The 17,988-nt window shown below is 50.4% G+C and overlaps 1 protein-coding gene across 6 annotated transcripts in view; it reads right to left on the bottom strand.

Annotated features, from left to right (window-relative positions):
* The window catches only part of PRC1 (protein regulator of cytokinesis 1), a 137,442-nt gene that overhangs the window by 108,787 nt on the left and 10,667 nt on the right, over positions 1-17,988 (bottom strand). For all 6 annotated transcript variants that reach the window (XR_004537025.1, XR_004537026.1, XM_033921030.1 and 3 more), the window contains exon 2: positions 3,913-4,045. Coding sequence is in view for 4 of the 6 variants with exons in the window: in XM_033921030.1 (XP_033776921.1) it covers positions 3,913-4,045 (133 nt within the window). In the remaining 2 variants the exon portion in view is untranslated. The remainder of the gene's footprint in view (positions 1-3,912; positions 4,046-17,988) is intronic.

The raw sequence follows: 17,988 nt of genomic DNA, 5'->3' as shown, positions 1-17,988 counted from the left end.
AGATAGAGAATACTGGATAAACAGGAGGAGTGCCAGCCAATAGGACCAACTGTTAATCAGTTTCTCTATCTCCGCCTGCTGGTAGATGTGAGCTATCCCATTGGTCTCTGGATTCATCTGCTGCTGTTGCTAGGGAAGAAGTAAATAGAATACCTCCCCTGCCCCCTCTCCGCCGGAGGAACAGGAATAACTGCCCCAATCTCCAAAAAACTTGAAGAGTGCACTGCACCGAATCTCTCTTGGCAGTCCTCGTACAAGGGGAGACCAAGAAAGAATCTGCGACAGGAGAGGAAAATTCTAACTTGTAACCGCCTTGAATAATGTCCAAAACCCACTGATCAGACGTGATCCGGGCCCACTCCGCCAGAAAGGAAGACAGCCGCTCCCCAATGGTCACGAAGGAGGGAGCCAACCTCTCGTCATTAGGAATTACGCAAGGCCAGGGTTCGCGCTGGCGGGGCAGGTTGGGGCTTTGAAGGACAAAAGGAACTTTTAGGCGTTAAGAGAATCCTAGAGTTATAGGAAGAACTGAAAGATGGTGGAAAGGACGGTTTCCCAGGTCTATATCTCCTAACATCCCAGAAACGATTTCTAGCAGACAACGCCCTCAAAGGTGTCTTAGGTTTATCTTCCAGCAACCTTTGCGTTTTGGTATCCCCAAAACCCTTAACCAATTTTTCCAAATCATCACCGAAGAGTAAATGACTCTTAAAAGGAAGCCGCACAAGTCTAAGCTTGGAAGCCGCATCCGCCGCCCAGTGACAAAGCCACAAGGATCTTCGAGAAACTACCGAGAGCGCCATTTGTTTTGCCGAAGCTCTAATAATATCATAGAGGGTGTCCACCATATACGCCAGACCCGTTTCCACATCTGGAAAGTCAGATGGTACCGGCACCCCGGTCTCTATCCACCTATCTGCCATACCTTGAATCCATTGCAGGCAAGCCCGTGCCGCATAGGAACTGCACACCGCCGCTTGTAAGGTAACCACCGCCACCTCAAAGGACAGCTTAAGGGAAGATTCAAGCTTTCTATCCTGTGTCTTTGAGGGCATTACCTTCCTCGACCGGCAAGGTAGTCTTCTTGGTAACCACGGCCACCAAAGCGTCCACTCTGGGGTTCCTAAATCTGTCAAGTTCGTCCTGAGAGACAGGATACAACTGGTGCATAGCCTTCGATACCCGGAGACCAGCCTCCGGGGTGTCCCACTGGGCAATAATAAGCTCACGCAACGCTTCGTGTACCGGGAACGTTTTAGCCGGCTTTTTCGTGTCCGCCATAAGAGGATTAACAGAACCTGACACCTGCATATCTCGCTGAGAGATATTAAGGCCTTATAGCGCCTTGGTAATAAAGGAAGGCAATTCCTCCCTATGACAAAGGCGCGCCAACAACCGAGCGCAGACAACTGAGCGCAGGGCTTAATCGCGCCAAAGAAAACCCATATTTTAAAGGGCTCTGACAGGGGGGGGGACACCCCCCCCACTCTACTTAATAGGGGTCGCTGTGCCTCACGCTGCTATGTTGGGGGTGGGGGGGTGTAACCCCCCACATTATACTGAAAACTTAACTTTTTCCCTAATAAACAGGGAAAAAGTTAAGTTTCCAGTATAATGAGGGGGGTTACAATCCCCCAATCCCCCCACAACGCCAGCGCAATCTCTATTAAGTTAAATGGGGGGGGGGGGTTCCCCACCAACACCCCCCCGTCAAAGCTCTTTAAAATACGATTTTTCTTCGGCACAATGAAGTCCTGCGCTCAGTTGTCCGCGCTCGGTTGTCGGCGCGCCTTTATCCTCGCGCACTTTAGACTATGAATCGAAAAAACCGGAGCGCGGAAGGATCATTCACCTCCCTCATCAGCGCATCCTCAAGCTCCAAATCTTCCACCTCACCGTCTTCCAGCGAATCTGGACGGGACAGAGAGAAAGCGTTGTCGGAGGAAAGGGCAACGCCATCCATAGCTGTCATCCGGCGCCTCTTAGCGGCCTGAGACTCCAGAGGGGGTCCACTGGCCTGAAGGACCGACCCCTGGCCCAACATATTGGCCTGACGCTGAGAGGACTGCATTAAATAGGCCTTGTGCATTAACATCACAAACTCAGGAGAAAAAAACCACAGGAGTCGAATGGGCCTGGGTGGAAAAGGTCATCTCATGCCCCGAAATCGGACCCGCAGCAGAAGAAACCGAAGCAACATTGCTGACAGCCAGCACGGCCGCCGACGTGCACCGAAGCGGAACGGCTGCAGCCGTGAGTGTGGGAGATGCAGGGCCAACTTCGCCAGCGCGGGAAATGGCCGATACAGGAGGCGCGAACAGCACATCGTCCCCCACAGCATCCGCACACCCCGCTGCACATAGGCCCGATGGTGTTCGTCGCTTCCCACAGCGGGAACACCTTTTAACCACCTCAGCCGCCATGAAAATACACCCGCCGATCAACCACGTGGCAAAGAACCTCTGCGACTAACCCGGCAGAATCAATAACACCAACGATCAGAAAAAAAACAGCACTCACCCCGGAGTTCACCGACATTAATGCTGGTAGCTGCTGACTGGAACAGACAGCTAAGCTCTGTCCAGTAACAGCACAGGAGCCTCTCAGCACTAGGGTTTTTTTGTTTTGTTTAATGGGAAAAAGAAAAACACAGAGGACCATGAAGAACCCTTAATCCAGGGGAGAGGAGGGTGGAGCAGGGACCTGGGGGAGCCCAGGTGTGACTCCCAAAGTTGGCACTGCTCAGCCAAACACCCCAAACTGTCTGAAGAGAAAAATTCTCAACAGCAGAATACACCAAAATCCAGCCAGAAACCAGGAGCTCGTGGAACAGCAACCATCACCTGCTGGGAGATAGAGAATACTGAGGATACAGGGATGGTGCCAACCAATAGGACCACCTGTTAATCAGTTATCTATCTTCACCTGCTGGTAGATGTGTATTATCCCACTAGTCTCTGGATTCATCTGCTGCTGTTGTTGAGAAATCTGGAATTTTCAACCAAGCACTAGCAGGTTACACTGGCGAGTTCACTAAAAGAGATCAGTTTTGCTGTACCTCAATCTGCTGCTAGAAGGGACCAACACCCACTGGTTCAGAATGGTGCAGCAAAACAAGAATATCTTTAAAACTTGGATAAAGTCTGGCATATTATGATCAGTTTACCATGGAAATCAACACCAGAGATTATGGTCCCACTAGATGTTAGGAACAGGAAGGGTTGCTTTTAAAGATGTGTCTACACCAGGGGTGGGCAACTCCGGTCCTCGAGGGCCTGAATCCAGTCAGGTTTTCAGGATTTCCCCAATGAATATGCATTGAAAGCAGTGCATGAAAATAGATCTCGTGCATTCATTGGGGAAATCCTGAAAACCCGACTGGATTCTGGCCCTCAAGGACCGGAGTTTCCTACCCCTTGTCTACACTATAATTATTGCCTCAATGGGAAATTAAGTTATTGGTTTTTTTTTAAGTTCTTTATTCATTTTTAGAACTTCAATTGTGCACAAAAGAAGATGCATTTACATAAATTATCATCATTACAGCACAATATACTTAATAGAATAAAAACAAGACTTATTTTCTCCCACCCACTTTCCAATTTACAAACACCTCTTAATCAACCCTTCTATATGAACTTATGAAAGCCGTCTCACTCCTTCTGCTATTAAAGAACAAACTGCAAAGCAGAATGGGGAATTATTTGGAGTCTTTGTGCAACAGCATTCTGAAAACCTTAAATAGGAAGGAACTTGATGGCTTAAGGGAATAGTCACAGCTTTCATCTGTAGTTGGCTTAAGTGAAATTAGTTGGAAGTATTAGTCCAAAACTTAAAGGGAAAATCTGAATTTTTTTTAGCCCACAGTAGGTCACAGAATCATTTGTGATAAGACGTACAGGCTATACTCACTTTAATATGTTTCTTGACAACCTCAGTTCTTTCCATGCGTTGGTGCTCCAGTATTCCTATTTCTTCCCAGATATCACGCAAACGGGAAAGTGCTTTATTTAAGCATGCTACGGACTCTGCAGCCAGCACCTCACTTAAGAGAGAGAGAGAGCAAAAGCATAAACGTTATTATACAAGACTAACAACCACTGGTGTTTTTCTACACAGCTATTAGGCCGAATTCAAGAAGTTTGCAACAAAATTAAAATAGGCCATAGACAATATCAGCAGAAAATATATATTAAAAACAATGCATATTATTAGGGTACAATATATGTAGGGATAAAGATCTGATAAGTTCTGATCCAGGGCATCAGAACACAGGCAAGGTCAGCACACAAGCAGTTCTGAACCAGACCAGGTCGGCACACTGATCTAGGCCCTGTGTGTGGATCTAGGCCCTGAGTAAGGCTCTGAGCCCCTGTGAAAGAATTATTCCTCTCCCTTCTTGCCATGCAGCCATTCTAAGTAAAGGAACATGCTAGCATCTTGTCACAAGACCCTTGTCACATATTAACCTGACACAGATTTACCCTTATCCCTTATATGGGCAACAATCAGACTTTGCCTACGTGCAGGCCCTGAGATTAAGGCTAATCAAGAAAGATTAAGAAGCATGCATTATAACCTTTGGACTGTCACATGCTTATCTTATTTGATCTGTCCTTATTTGGAAAGGACATCAGCTGACAGGCATTGCATATGTGCAAAGACTCAGGCTCTGTCCACGTATTAATCAGGCCCTTATCTAAGTGCTGAGTTGGAGGATGATCACGAGATAAAAGCATGAGGTAAAGGGAAGGTGATCACGATGTATAAGCATGTACCTTTCTTTGTATCCACCAATGTAAAGCACAGTTACTTACCGTAACAGGTGTTATCCAGGGACAGCAGGCAGATATTCTCACATGTGGGTGACGTCATCCACGGAGCCCCAGCGCGGACAGCTTTTCAAGCAAACTTGATTGAAGTTTCAAGTTTGCACACTGCACCACGCATGTGTGTGCCTTCCTGATCCACTAGAGGGCGCATACCCTCCTCATGGTCCTCAGTTCAGATAGCTAGCAAAGAAGCCAACCTCGGGGAGGCGGGCGGGTTGTGAGAATATCTGCCTGCTGTCCCTGGATAACACCTGTTACGGTAAGTAACTGTGCTTTATCCCAGGACAAGCAGGCAGCATATTCTCACATGTGGGTGACCTCCAAGCTAACCAAAAAGGGACGGAGGGAAGTTGGCAATACAAGAAAACAGATTACGCAAAACCGACTGGCCAAACCGGCCGTCGCTCCTGGACAGAGTATCCAGGCAGTAGTGGGAGGTAAAAGTATGAACCGAAGACCAAGTGGCAGCCTTGCAAATCTCCTCGATAGGCGTCGACCTGAGGAAAGCTACAGAAGCCACCATCGCTCGGACTTTATGTCCCGTGACTCGACATTGCAGCGCGAGACTAGCCTGAGCGTAGCAAAAGGAAAAACAAGCAGCCAACCAGTTGGACAAGGTGCGCTTGGAAACTGGGCGTCCCAACCAATTAGGGTCGAAGGACAAAAAGAATTGAGGAACCGTCCAAGGAGACTGAGTGCGTTGAAGACAAAAAGCCAACGCCCTCTGACAGTCAATTGTGTGAAGCGCCACCTCGCTAGGAGGCGAGTGGGGCTTCGGAAAAAAGACCGGAAGAACAATGGAAAGATCGACAGGAAAGTCCGAAACCACCCTGGACAAGAACTGGGGTTGAGTACGCAGGACCACCGTGTCATGATGAAATACAGGAAAAGACGGGTCCGCAACCAGAGCTTGCAGCTCACTGACTCTGCGAGCAGACGTGAGAGCAACCAGGAAACCCACCTGCCAGGTGAAGTAATTCAAAAGAGCTTCATCAATGGAATCAAATGGAGGTATCACCAATTGAGCCAGGAACACACAAAGATCCCAAACCACCGGAGGGATGTACAATGAAGAAATCCCTCATAAAACGGGAAACCATCTGGTGGACGGAGAGCAGCGTCCCATTTAGCGGCCGAAGAAAGGCAGCAAAAGCACAGAGGTGGACTCGAATAGATGTAGATTTGAGACCAGACCGAGACAAGTGCAACAGAAAATCCAGCACTGAAGGCAAGGAGGCAGAGAGCGAATCCATGCGGTGCTCAGCACACCACTCAGCAAATCAGGACCATATCTGGGAAAAGCATTGCCGAGTGGAGATCTTTCGAGAGGCCTCGAGAACACCCCCACCGACTGAGAGAAACAGAAGGAGGGAGGCACGTTGCGAGAAACCAAGCTGATAAGTGTAGAGACTGCAGATTGGAATGCAACAGAAACCGCAACACTGAGACAGCGGAGACGGGAACATAGGTAGAAGCTGAGTCTCCCTGACACGCTGGAGGAGCAGGGAGAACCATGGCCGCCAGGGCCACAGAGGAGCCATCAAGATCCTGGTGGCGCAGACCGACAGGAGGTGTATCAAAGACCCGAGAATCAGAGTAAAGGGAGGGAACGCATAGAGGAACCTGCCCATTCCATCGAGAAGGCAAGCATCCTCCTCGATGCGAACCCAGGAGAACATCCTCGAGCAATATCGAGGCAACCAGTGAGTGAGGGGCGAAGCGAACAGAACTACCTGTTGGGTTCCCCACCGAACAACCACATGCCGCAGAGTCCAAGAATGGAGCAACCATTCATGCGGTCGAAAAGGGCGACTCAACGTGTCCAACAGACAATGCTGCACGCCCTGGAAAAACACCGCCCGAAGAAAGAAGCAGTGGTGTAACGTCCCCTGCCAATGACGAAGGGCTTCCCTGCAAAGTAACAGGGAACCTGTACACCCTGGCTTGGTCACAGAAATAACGCCACCGAGATGTCGGGACGCACCAGGACCCCGCAATCTTGCAACCCATAACGAAAATCCACCACGGCATTGTAAATGGCCCGGAGCTCCATCAGATTGATGCGGCTGCGACAGTCTGCACCCGACCAAGGACCCTGAGTCCGAAGGCCGTCGAGGTGCACCCCTAAGCCCATGCCGAGGAGTCCATCGGCAGAACCTTCTGATGCGGGGATACGAAGTGGTGGCCCACCAACGAAACGAGCGTGTCCAGGAGGGAGGCACTACAATGTGCTGGGAAGCGGGATCCCGATCCTGCCATCACTGAGATGCTCGGGTCCAGCGGGGAACACGAAGATGAAACCAGACGAACAGCGGGACATCACCGTGGAGACCCCTGATCCAAAAAGGATCAGCAACAGCTCAGCCGAGGCCGAAGACCGCTGAGACACCAGCTGACTCAAGCGCCGACAGGCAGCCTGCCGAGGCAGAGGCAGAAAAGACCGGAGGCGGACCGAGGACAGAGGGGCCACCTTCCGGCATAAACAAACAAGGGCCTCCCCCTGAGGCCGAGACAAGAAGGAGCGCAGACAAACTGGGTCCAGGTCCGCCCCGACGGACTCCCGAGACCGGGGTGTGCAGAGTCTGACCCACTCCCGTACTAGAAACTAGTGCAGGTCACGAAGGGCCAGGACTAGACGCAGAAGGGAGGATGGGAATGCCCACTGACAGAAGAGAGGCAATACTCCCGGTGCGTAGACACAGAGACACCCCTCCCGAAGGGAGGGGAGGAATCCCCAGAAGGGGAGCAACCCAGAGGCTATGCGAGAATAGTCAAAAGGACGGCCAGGAGTCGCCGAAGCCGGCGGCTGAACCCTAACCCGGCGCTGCTGCAGCTATTGCGGCTGCTGCGAAGGAGGCCGAGATAACACAAGAGGGCCCCTTCGGAGAAGGAGACCAACCCACCAAGGCAGACGGGATTTAGCTGGAGGCGTCCCGAGGGGCGAAGGACCGGTCGCGGTCTGAGAGGCGGTTAGTGGCCACCGCAAGAGAGGCCTGAAGAAGCGCAGAACTCACGCAAGTAAAAGCGGCGAGACGACCCTGGAGGTTCGGATCCTCAGCCACACTCTGCGCCAAGCGAGATGACGCATGGCGGGAGCAATAGAGCCGGAGCAGGGAGAGAGTCTCCTCCAGGAAACCAAACTCCGCACTACAAGATTCCGTCACGGCTGCCCGGAATGAACCGAAGAGAAAGCGGGGAAGCCTCTCAAACCGGAGCTGGAGACGCCGAGGCGCAAACCCGCAGTCGACGCCGAGGCCCAATACCTCAGCCGCTGCCGAGGTAAAACGGCCCAAGTGACGTCAAGGCACAAAGCTTCCGTCGACGGCACGAAGCCTCGGCAACGACGAGGCACCGAGCTCCAGCCGACGATGAGGCCCTCAGCCTCAGTCGACGTCGAGGCACAAGCATCAGGCGACGTCAAAGCACCAGCGTCAAATGACGCGGAGCACACGGCCGCAGCCGACGTTGAAGGTACAAAGACACACAGCCTCAGTCGACATCGAGACCCCAAGCTACAGTCGACATTGAGTCAGAAAATCAAAGCACAAAGCCTTAGACGACGTCGAGGCACCCAGCCGCATACTACGTCGAGGCACAAGGCCTCAGGCGGTGGTGAGGCACCAAGCCGCAGTCGACGTCGAGGCACAAAGCCTCAGTCGAGGCACCAGGCCCCAGTCGACGTCGAGGCACCAAGCCCCCAGTCGACGTCGAGGCACGAAACCTTCGTCGACGTCGAGGTACGAAGCCTCCGTTGATGCACGAAGCCTCAGTCGACGTCGAGGCACGAAACCTCCGTCGACGTCGAGGTACGAAGCCTCCGTTGAGGCACGAAGCCTCAGTCGACGTCGAGGCACGAAACCTCCGTCGACGTACGAAGCCTCCGTCGAGGCACGAAGCCTCCGTCGAGGCACGAAGCCTCCGTCGAGGCACGAAACCTTCGTCGACGTCGAGGTACGAAGCCTGCGTTGAGGCACGAAGCCTCCGTCGAGGCACGAAGCCTCCGTCGAGGCACGAAGCCTCCGTCGAGGCACGAAGCCTCCGTCGAGGCACGAAACCTTCGTCGACGTCGAGGCACGAAGCCTCCGTTGAGGCACGAAGCCTCCGTCGACGTCGAGGCACGAAACCTCCGTCGACGTCGAGGCACGAAGCCTCCGTCGATGTCGAGGCACGAAGCCTCCGTCGACGTCGAAGCACGAAGCCTCCGTCGACGTCGAGGCACGAAGCCTCCGTCGACGTCGAGGCACGAAGCCTCCGTCGGGGCACCAAGCCTCCGTCGGGGCACCAAGCCTCCGTCGAGGCACCAAGCCTCAGTCGACGGCGAGGCACGAAGCCTCCGTCGAGGCACCAAGCCTCCGTCGAGGCACCAAGCCTCCGTCGAGGCACGAAGCCTCCGTTGAGGCACGAAACCCCCGTCGACGTCGAGGCACACAGTCCCCGTCGAGGCACGAAGCCTCCGTCGAGGCACCAAACCTCCGTCGAGGCACCAAGCCTCCGTCGAGGCACCAAGCCTCAGTCGACGTCGAGGCACGAAGCCTCCGTCGAGGCACCAAGCCTCAGTCGATGTCGAGGGACGAAGCTCCAGTCGACGTCGAGGCACGAAGCTCCAGTCGACGTCGAGGCACATCGAGGTTCAGAAGTCGGCACCGTACCAATGAAACTGGTAATAAAGGTGCAGCAGTGCACTCCATAAGGGCAACCTCGATATGAGTATTCCCATGAAAGGAGGCACGCTTTGAAGGTCTCGTAGAGGCGGGCACGATCGCACTCGATGCCTGGAATGCCTGAGACTCAGCCGGTGGCGTTACCGAGGTAACGCACCTAGAAGAAAGAAAGAAAGAAAAACTTACCGGGGATCGAAGCTGCACAGTCTGATTCCAACGAAGGAAAGAGGGTCCCGGCCATTCTGCTCACACGAGGTGAGCCCAGAGAGAGGCCAGGGAAGAAGAAAATACAGCTGCAGGCAAATGAGGCCTGGCCGCATGGCTGAGGCCCAAGAAGGGCCTGCCGGAGGAAAAACACAATAAAAAGTCCTTTTTTTTTTTTTTTTTTTGAAACAAAGAAATACACGATCAAATAACAAACGCACAGCGACTCCCTACAAAATAAAGAAGCCGCGGTGCCAGAAAGGCACTTAGAAGAACGCAGAGAAGAGAGACAAGGTCTTTCTGGCTCAGCGGAAAACTAAGAACTGAGGACCATGAGGAGGGTATGCGCCCTCTAGTGGATCAGGAAGGCACACACATGCGTGGTGCAGTGTGCAAACTTGAAACTTCAATCAAGTTTGCTTGAAAAGCTGTCCGCGCTGGGGCTCCGTGGATGACGTCACCCACATGTGAGAATATGCTGCCTGCTTGTCCTGGGATAAAAGCATGTACCTTTGTACCCTCCAATCATGAGATGTGTAAACGAGAGAGTTACTATGATGTCATTAGCTTAGAAGCATAATAAAAAGGGACTCGGAGCTAGCCCCTGGCAGCGCCTCCATCCCGAATCTAAGACTGCGTGTGTGTGTTTCCTTTGTGGTATTCCTACAAATATACAAAACTTGCAATGTTGACCCAATACACAATAAAAAGTAAATTTATGCCTTACCTGATAATTTTTGTTCCCTTAAGTCACATCAGATGAGTCCAGATGCATGGGTTAAGTCCATCCACCAGCAGGCGGAGATAAAGGGCACCAAAGTTGATCCCTTATCTTAGATGACATGCTCCTCATGTGTCCAGTATCGCTCTATCTAATCATGCACAGGACTGTCAGGTCAAGGCTCACTCCTCTCCTGTGAGCAATTTTGGTGCACAGACCATCACAATTTCCTTGCAAAGGAATACCAATAATGAAAAGCTACATACAAAGATAAGAAGGACCCTTCCAAGCATGGGGTGGGACTCTGGATTTGTCAGCTCTAAGGGAATGAAAACTATCAAGTAAGGCATAATTTTACTATCCCTTACATCAGCAGCAGACAAATCCAGATGCATGGGATGTAGCAAAGCATTCTTCAAATTGGGTTGGAAGACACCGCGGTGAGAACCTTGCTGTAATATCAGCTCTATAATGTGACTAATGTATGGCTCAAGGACCAAATAGCTGTTCTGTAAATATCTTCCAATAAATAAGCTCATGACTCTGTTCAGGACACAAACAAAGCTCTAGTGGAATGCGCTTGGAGTGACAAAGGAGATTGCTTACCCGCCTAAAGGTTAAGCCAATGAAATAGCTTCCCAAATCCATTGTGCCACTATGGCCTTGGAAGCCATGGCCCCCTTGAGATGACCCCCCGAGAACAAATGGTCTGAAGGACAAACGCATCACTAACCTTTAAATAGCGCATAAAGACTTCACATCCAGGTGGTGTAATTGATGGAAATTGTACGGGTAGTCTTCCTTTCCAAAGGACTGTAGGAACAATGGCTGATTCATGTGAAAAGCCGAGATCACCTTAGATAAAAAGCACGGAACTGTGCAGACTGAGATCCCAACCTCTGAGAAGCGTAGGAAGATCACAAAAGGGCCTGCAGTTCGCAAATGCACCTAGCTGACGTTAACGGCAACGTGAAAGACCATCTTCAACGTGAGATCTTTAATTGTAGCCCGACGAAGGGGCTCAAAAGGCAGTCCCTGGCAAGGCCGGCAGAACAAGAAATTCAAATGCCACTCCAGGCATGGGCTCCTCACAGGAGGTCAGATAAGCAACAACCCCTTGACAATGCTGGGATGAGCAGCCAAGGAAGAATTTTGAACACACCCTCTAAAGCACACTAATGCAGCAACCTGGATTCACAAAAAACTGGCCAAGAGTCCTTTTTGACATCCGTCCTTCAGGGCAGATAGGATTTGGGGCAACGTAGCCTGAAATGGGGAAATCACCAAATGAGAGCACCAGGACTCAAACAAGCATCACAGTCTGGTGTAAGTTGCTGATTTGGATCGCTTGCGAGCCTGCAGCAAAGTCATAACAACTAAATCAGAAAAACCTTTCTTCAGCCTTGCCCACTCAAGAGCCAGGCATAAGACCAAAGAGGGATAGGTCTGGCATGTGAACAGACTTTTGCCGAAGAAGATCCTGTGTCACTGGGAGCCTCAGGGGATCGTCCACCAAGAGGCATATCAGGTCCTTGTACCACAGCCTGCGAGGCCAGTCCAGTGCCACCAAAGTCACTAGACCAGGATGCTTCCTGATTCTGTAGAGCACTTCGCCTATCAAAGGCCATGGTAGGAAGACATACAGAAGATCTTTGGGGGGGGTGCTAGGGGAGAAAGTGAAGAACTTTGTTGTTGTGGCTGGAGACCATCAGATCCAGCAGCAGAAGACCCCATTTCTTGAGGATGGGGCGAAAAGCTGCCAGAGACAGTCCCCACTCCGACTGGCCCAGCCTGTTCTAGCTGAGAAAGTCTGCCATCAGGTTGGAAGTCCCTGCAATATGGATGGCTGACAGCAGGGAGAAATTCTGCTTCACCCAGTGGAAGAGGAGCCTGGATTCCTCTGACAGGCGTTCGCTTCTTGTGCCACCTTGTCTATTGACGTAAGCCACTGCCATCATACTGTCTAAGGTTTTCCTCTTAAGGCTTTGCAAAAGGCCAGGCCGCCTCCATCGCGCTCCATGAAGATGAAGACGACCACCCTCCCAGAGGTGTAGCCCTAAAGGATATGCATGACAGGCCACTCTTAAGCTGTCCTATGATGGTGCAGCATTCAGGCCGCTGTCTGCAGTTCACATGCTACAAGGGCATGCCTTACTTGGATTCAGCAGGTCGCCGATTCTATGGAGGAGCAGGACACCGCTCAGCCACCAACTTTACCAGCCATGGAGTTAGCCCTCACCTACCTTGCAGATTCTTTTTATGGTTTGGTTAGGGTGTCTGCCAAGCAGATGGCATGGGCTGTTGCTGCCCGGTGTTCTCTATGACTTAGACACTGGGCCGCAGATGTGGTCTCCAAACGACAGCTAATTAAGCTGCCTTTTCGAGGTACGCTCATATCAGAACCAAATAGAGAGGAACACCAAAAAATGGCCATAAACAAGGAAATCTAAGATAAAGGCCACAAAGAAAAGATAACACCGCATTGAGCAACAGGTTGTCATAACCCTCATCTATAGGGTATGGATTCTGCAGGGGCGCTCCTGTGGTTTCACAACTAGGAAGGGAAACCATTCTCCCTGCCAATGCCCCAAGATAGGGACAAATGGACCCTCAAAGTAACCCAATCCTTGGATCAGATTGGCACTCAACTTAGGAGCAACCCCAGCATAGTACCAATCCCAACTGGAAAGAGTCTCACCATGAGGACAAGCAAATGCTGCCCTCATAAGAGTTGGCATCAGATTGCAACAACACAAGGACACTGAGGAAAAAAGGCACAGGTGAGAAAGACCCACTGTGCCATCCTGAAAGGCTATGGGTCTGCATGGTTTCCTGCATTGTTTTTTGTAACAAGACAGAACACCCACTCAACCCACCAGATTCTGAGAAGGAAAAATTATGTTCTTACCTGTTAATTTTCTTTCCTTTAGACGCAGCAGATGAACCCAGAGACCAATGGGATAGCCCACATCTACCAGCAGGCGGAGATAGAGAAACTGATTAACAGGTGATCCTATTGGCTGGTACACCTCTTGCATCTCCAGTATAGCTCCTTGCCCAAGCATCCATAATCATCAATATGCTTAGCATGTAAAAAACCTCCTTTCCCATAACAAATCCCAAAAGATAACAAAACAGAAAACAACATCAACAACAACGGACTTCAAACATCGAAAAAGAAAAAAACGACAGACAATATCCAGAAAAGGTGGTGCTCTGGATTCATCTGCTGCGTCTAAAGGAAAGAAAATTAACAGGTAAGAACATATTTCCTTCCTTAACAACAGCAGCAGATGAATCCAGAGACCAATGGGATGTAGCAAAGCAATCCTCAATCTGGGTGGGAAGCAAATGCCGCCTCCGCAACAACCGAAGTACTATACGCTACCCCCGCACGCGTCTCCATATCCAACCGGCAACGCAGAGATAAAGTAATCATGGAAGACAAGAAGTCGCAGGACAAAACTCCTCCAAAGAACAAACCTCTGGACTATGTTCAAGAAGCCACCACTGCGCCGGCTGAATGGACATGAAGGCCTTCCGACAACCGCTTCCCTGCCAGCAAGTAAGCGTAAGGAATGTCCCCCTGGACCCCTTGAGTGATGAAGGCATCGGATGCTGCCATACGTTTGTCACATTCCTTGAAGAAAACCAAGAGGTGATATAAACCAGTGTTTTTCAACCTTTTTACACCTATGGACCGACAGAAAAGCACAGTTACTTACCGTAACAGGTGTTATCCAGGGACAGCAGGCATATATTCTCACATGTGGGTGACGTCATCTACGGAGCCCCGATGCGGAAGCATTTTCAAGCAAACTTGATTGAAGATTTAAGTTTGCTCTGCTGCTCCACGCATGCATGCCTTCCTGCTCCACTAGGGGGCGCATCCCCTCGTGGTTTCCAGTTCACTTAACTAGCAAAGAAGCCAACCTTGGGGAGGTGGGCGGGTTGTGAGAATATATGCCTGCTGTCCCTGGATAACACCTGTTACGGTAAGTAACTGTGCTTTATCCCAGGACAAGCAGGCATGATATTCTCACATGTGGGTGACCTCCAAGCTAACTGAAAAGGGATGGAGGGAAGTTGGCAATTTAAGCAAATAGATTTTGCAAAACCGATTGGCCGAACCGGCCATCGCTCCTGGACAGTGAGTCCAGACAGTAGTGGGAGGTGAAAGTATGAACCGAAGACCACGTGGCAGCCTTGCAGATTTCACCAATAGGTGTGGACCTGAGGAACGCTACGGAGGCTGCCATCGCTCGGACCTTGTGTCCCGTTACTCGACCATGCAGTGTGAGACCAGCCTGAGCGTAGCAGAAGGAGATTCAATCGGCCAACCAGTTGGACAAGGTGCGCTTGGAGACTGGGTGACCTAACCGGTTTGGGTCGAAGGACAAAAACAATTGTGGGACTTTCCGGTGTGACTGAGTGCATTGGAGGTAGAAGGCCAACGCTCTCTTACAGTCAAGAGTATGGAGCGCCACCTCTTCGGGGTGAGAGTGGGGCTTGGGAAAAAACACAGGCAAGACAATGGACTGATTGAGGTGAAAATCAGACACTACTTTAGGCAAGAACTTTGGATGGGTGCGGAGTACCACCTTGTCGTGATGGAATACCGTGAAGGGTGGGTCCGCTACCAGAGCTTGTAACTCACTAACCCGCCGGGCGGAAGTGAGCGCGAGCAGGAAAATTACCTTCCAAGTGAGGAATTTTGGATGGCATTTGTCTAGGGGCTCAAATGGAGGTTTCATTAGTTGAGCCAGAACCACGTTAAGGTCCCAAACCACCAGAGGGGGTTTGAGAGGAGGGTGGACTTTCAGAAGACCCTTCATGAAGCGAGAGACTAAGGGATGGAGCTGGCTCGAAGATAACACCGTGGAATGGCGGTTGAAGAACACTGTTTTGGGCCTGATGCACGTGCTGGCCCTGTGGACTGGCAGAAAATTTCTGTGGACTGGCACTGGTCCATGGACCGGTGGTTGAAGAACACTGATCTAAACAACTAATAGTCATTAGAAACCTAGTTTGCAGAGAATGCTACGCACTATTACAAAATGCATTGAAGAAAAGCCAAAAGTACACTCAAGATACAAACTACTGAACAAAATGCAACTACAAATCACCACTAGAGGAAATGACCCATACACCTACACACCGAATGCTAGAGAAGAGGCAAGTCCAGCCTCCACCCCCTATCAGCTGAAGCCTACAAAAGTTTGCAGAGGAAAACTCCAGAAACCACCAAGAAAGCTGGTGTGAACATAGAGGAACCAAATCAACCGAGAGGTGAATACATTGAACTACAGGAGAGAAAAAGTCAGTTCAGGGAGAGTTGTACGGACGGTCTATCCCAGGGGTGAGCAAAACATTTTGACCTGTTGGCTACAATGGGTTCTTAAATTTGACAGAGGGGCCGGGAGACACAGGGGGGGAGGGACTGATGCAGCAGGAGGAAACAGCACTCCCGCGACTGCCAGCTGCTGAATCCTTGCAAATTTTCTTTTTGCGCATTGTGCCTCCTCCTACCTCCTTAATGCCCCAGTGCCTCCTTCGTATGTCCTTAGTGCCCCAGTGCCTCCTTCATATGCCCCCGGTGCCTCTTTCCAATGTTCTTTGTGTCCCAGTACCTCCTTCCTATGTCCTTAGTGCCCCAGTGCCTCCTTCGTATGCCCCCGGTGCCTCCTTCCTATGTCCTTAGTGTCCCTTCCTCCCTCCCTTACCCCCCCCCATAAGCTGACCTGCATTTAATTATTTCCCGCCATCCCCCAAAGTCATGCTGAAGCCTGCCTGCCCCCAAGCCGACCCACCGCCGATTCCTCCTGTCACCTCCCGGTCCGGCACCCATCCGTCTGCTCACAACTGCCACTCACCCACTATATTTACTTACAGCTCCTATGGTGCTGCAACGAAGGGAAGGGCCAGGCGCGTACCCACAAGCCTTCTCCCATCAATTCTGACATAGGAGACAAGGTGCGGGCCAACCAATTCTTCGTTGCAGCACCAGTGGGGCTGTAAGTAAATATAGTGGGCGAACGGACGGACAGGCAGCCCGTGTACCGCACATTTAGAAACCCTGCCTTACGCTGCAGACATGGGCAAACTACAACCGCCAATGACACCGCAGGCTGGGTTAAAAAGCTAAATGGGCTGGATTTGGCCCACGAGCCATAGTTTGCCCATGTCTGGTCTAGCGCAGGGGTAGGCAATTCCGGTCCTCGAGAGCCAGAGCCAGGTCAGATTTTCAGGATATCCACAAGGCATATGTATGATATGGATTTGCATGCACTGCCTTCTTGAGATGTAAATCTATCTCATGCATATTTATTGTGGATACAGTACTGACAATCCTCTGCAGGCTGCAGTAATTATCTGAAGGTGAGAGCATGAGGCAAGGGGGGAAGCCGGAGGACGCTGCAAAGATCGGCAGCACTAGTACAGATTGCGGGCCGCAAAATAGTACCTGGCAGACCACGAGTTTGAAACCACCGACTTATATCTTCTATGCTTTGAAGATGGCAAAGATAATCAAGATATAATATGCAGATGGAGTAACCCCATTCCGTAGCACAGGGGTGGGCAACTCCAGTCCTCAAGGGCCGGAATCCAGTCAGGTTTTTCAGGATTTCCTCAATTAATATGAATTGAAAGCAGTGCATGCAAATAGATCTCATGCATATTCATTGGGGGAAATCCTGAAAACCCAACTGGATTCCAGCCCTCAAGGACTGGAGTTGCCCACCCCTGTTCTAGCATGTGAGACAGACTAGATCAGTGGTCTCAGGTACTATTTTGAGGTCCTCGGTATGTTTATCACAACAATAATAATTTATTTTCTTGCATACCGCCTCACCAACAATTCTAGGCGGATCACAACAAAGGAACTGAGACTTTTCAGAAAAAATACAATTTCAAAAACACACTGCTACTATATATACAACATCAGTTAAATACAACATCAATTAAAAGGTACAATTAAAACATATCCTAATATAACCATCGTAAATATGCAATTAAGAATCAACATTCTTGTTTATCATAGGTGAGTTTTCAATAATTTCCTAAATGTAAGGTAAGAATAAGCTTGGGCAATCAAAGGACTCATTCAGGAGTTCATCTTCCCCACTTGATATTCTAATGTCCTGTCCAAAAATGTTTTGTAGCAACAGGTCCTTGGGGTAGGAAAGATGAACATACCCAAATTTCTGGTCCTCTCTGAAATTCCTTCATCTATCCCCCCTGGAAACTCTCTACACCTACGCCGACGACATCCTCATCCTCCTCGAGACCGACTCGAACCTCTCTAACCTCGCTGAGAACATATCCTCTTGTATTATGAAACTCCAATCCTGGGCCCAATCTGTCCAAATGAAACTGAACGAGTCCAAAACAAAACTACTTTGGCTCGGCCCAACATTAGATCATTTACCCACCTCCATCCCATTACCTTCTGGACCCACTCTTCAGCTTGAGTTTTCAAGCAAAGTCCTAGGCATCGTCTTAGACTCCTCTCTCTCCTTCAACGATCACCTCAACTCTTTGATAAAAAAATGCTTCTTTTGCCTTCATA

The sequence above is a fragment of the Geotrypetes seraphini genome, chromosome 14 (genome assembly GCF_902459505.1).
Source record: "Geotrypetes seraphini chromosome 14, aGeoSer1.1, whole genome shotgun sequence".
Taxonomy (NCBI): Eukaryota; Metazoa; Chordata; class Amphibia; order Gymnophiona; family Dermophiidae; genus Geotrypetes; species Geotrypetes seraphini.
Note: the sequence above shows the minus strand (reverse complement) of the source record. Positions and strands in the feature narration are given on the sequence as shown.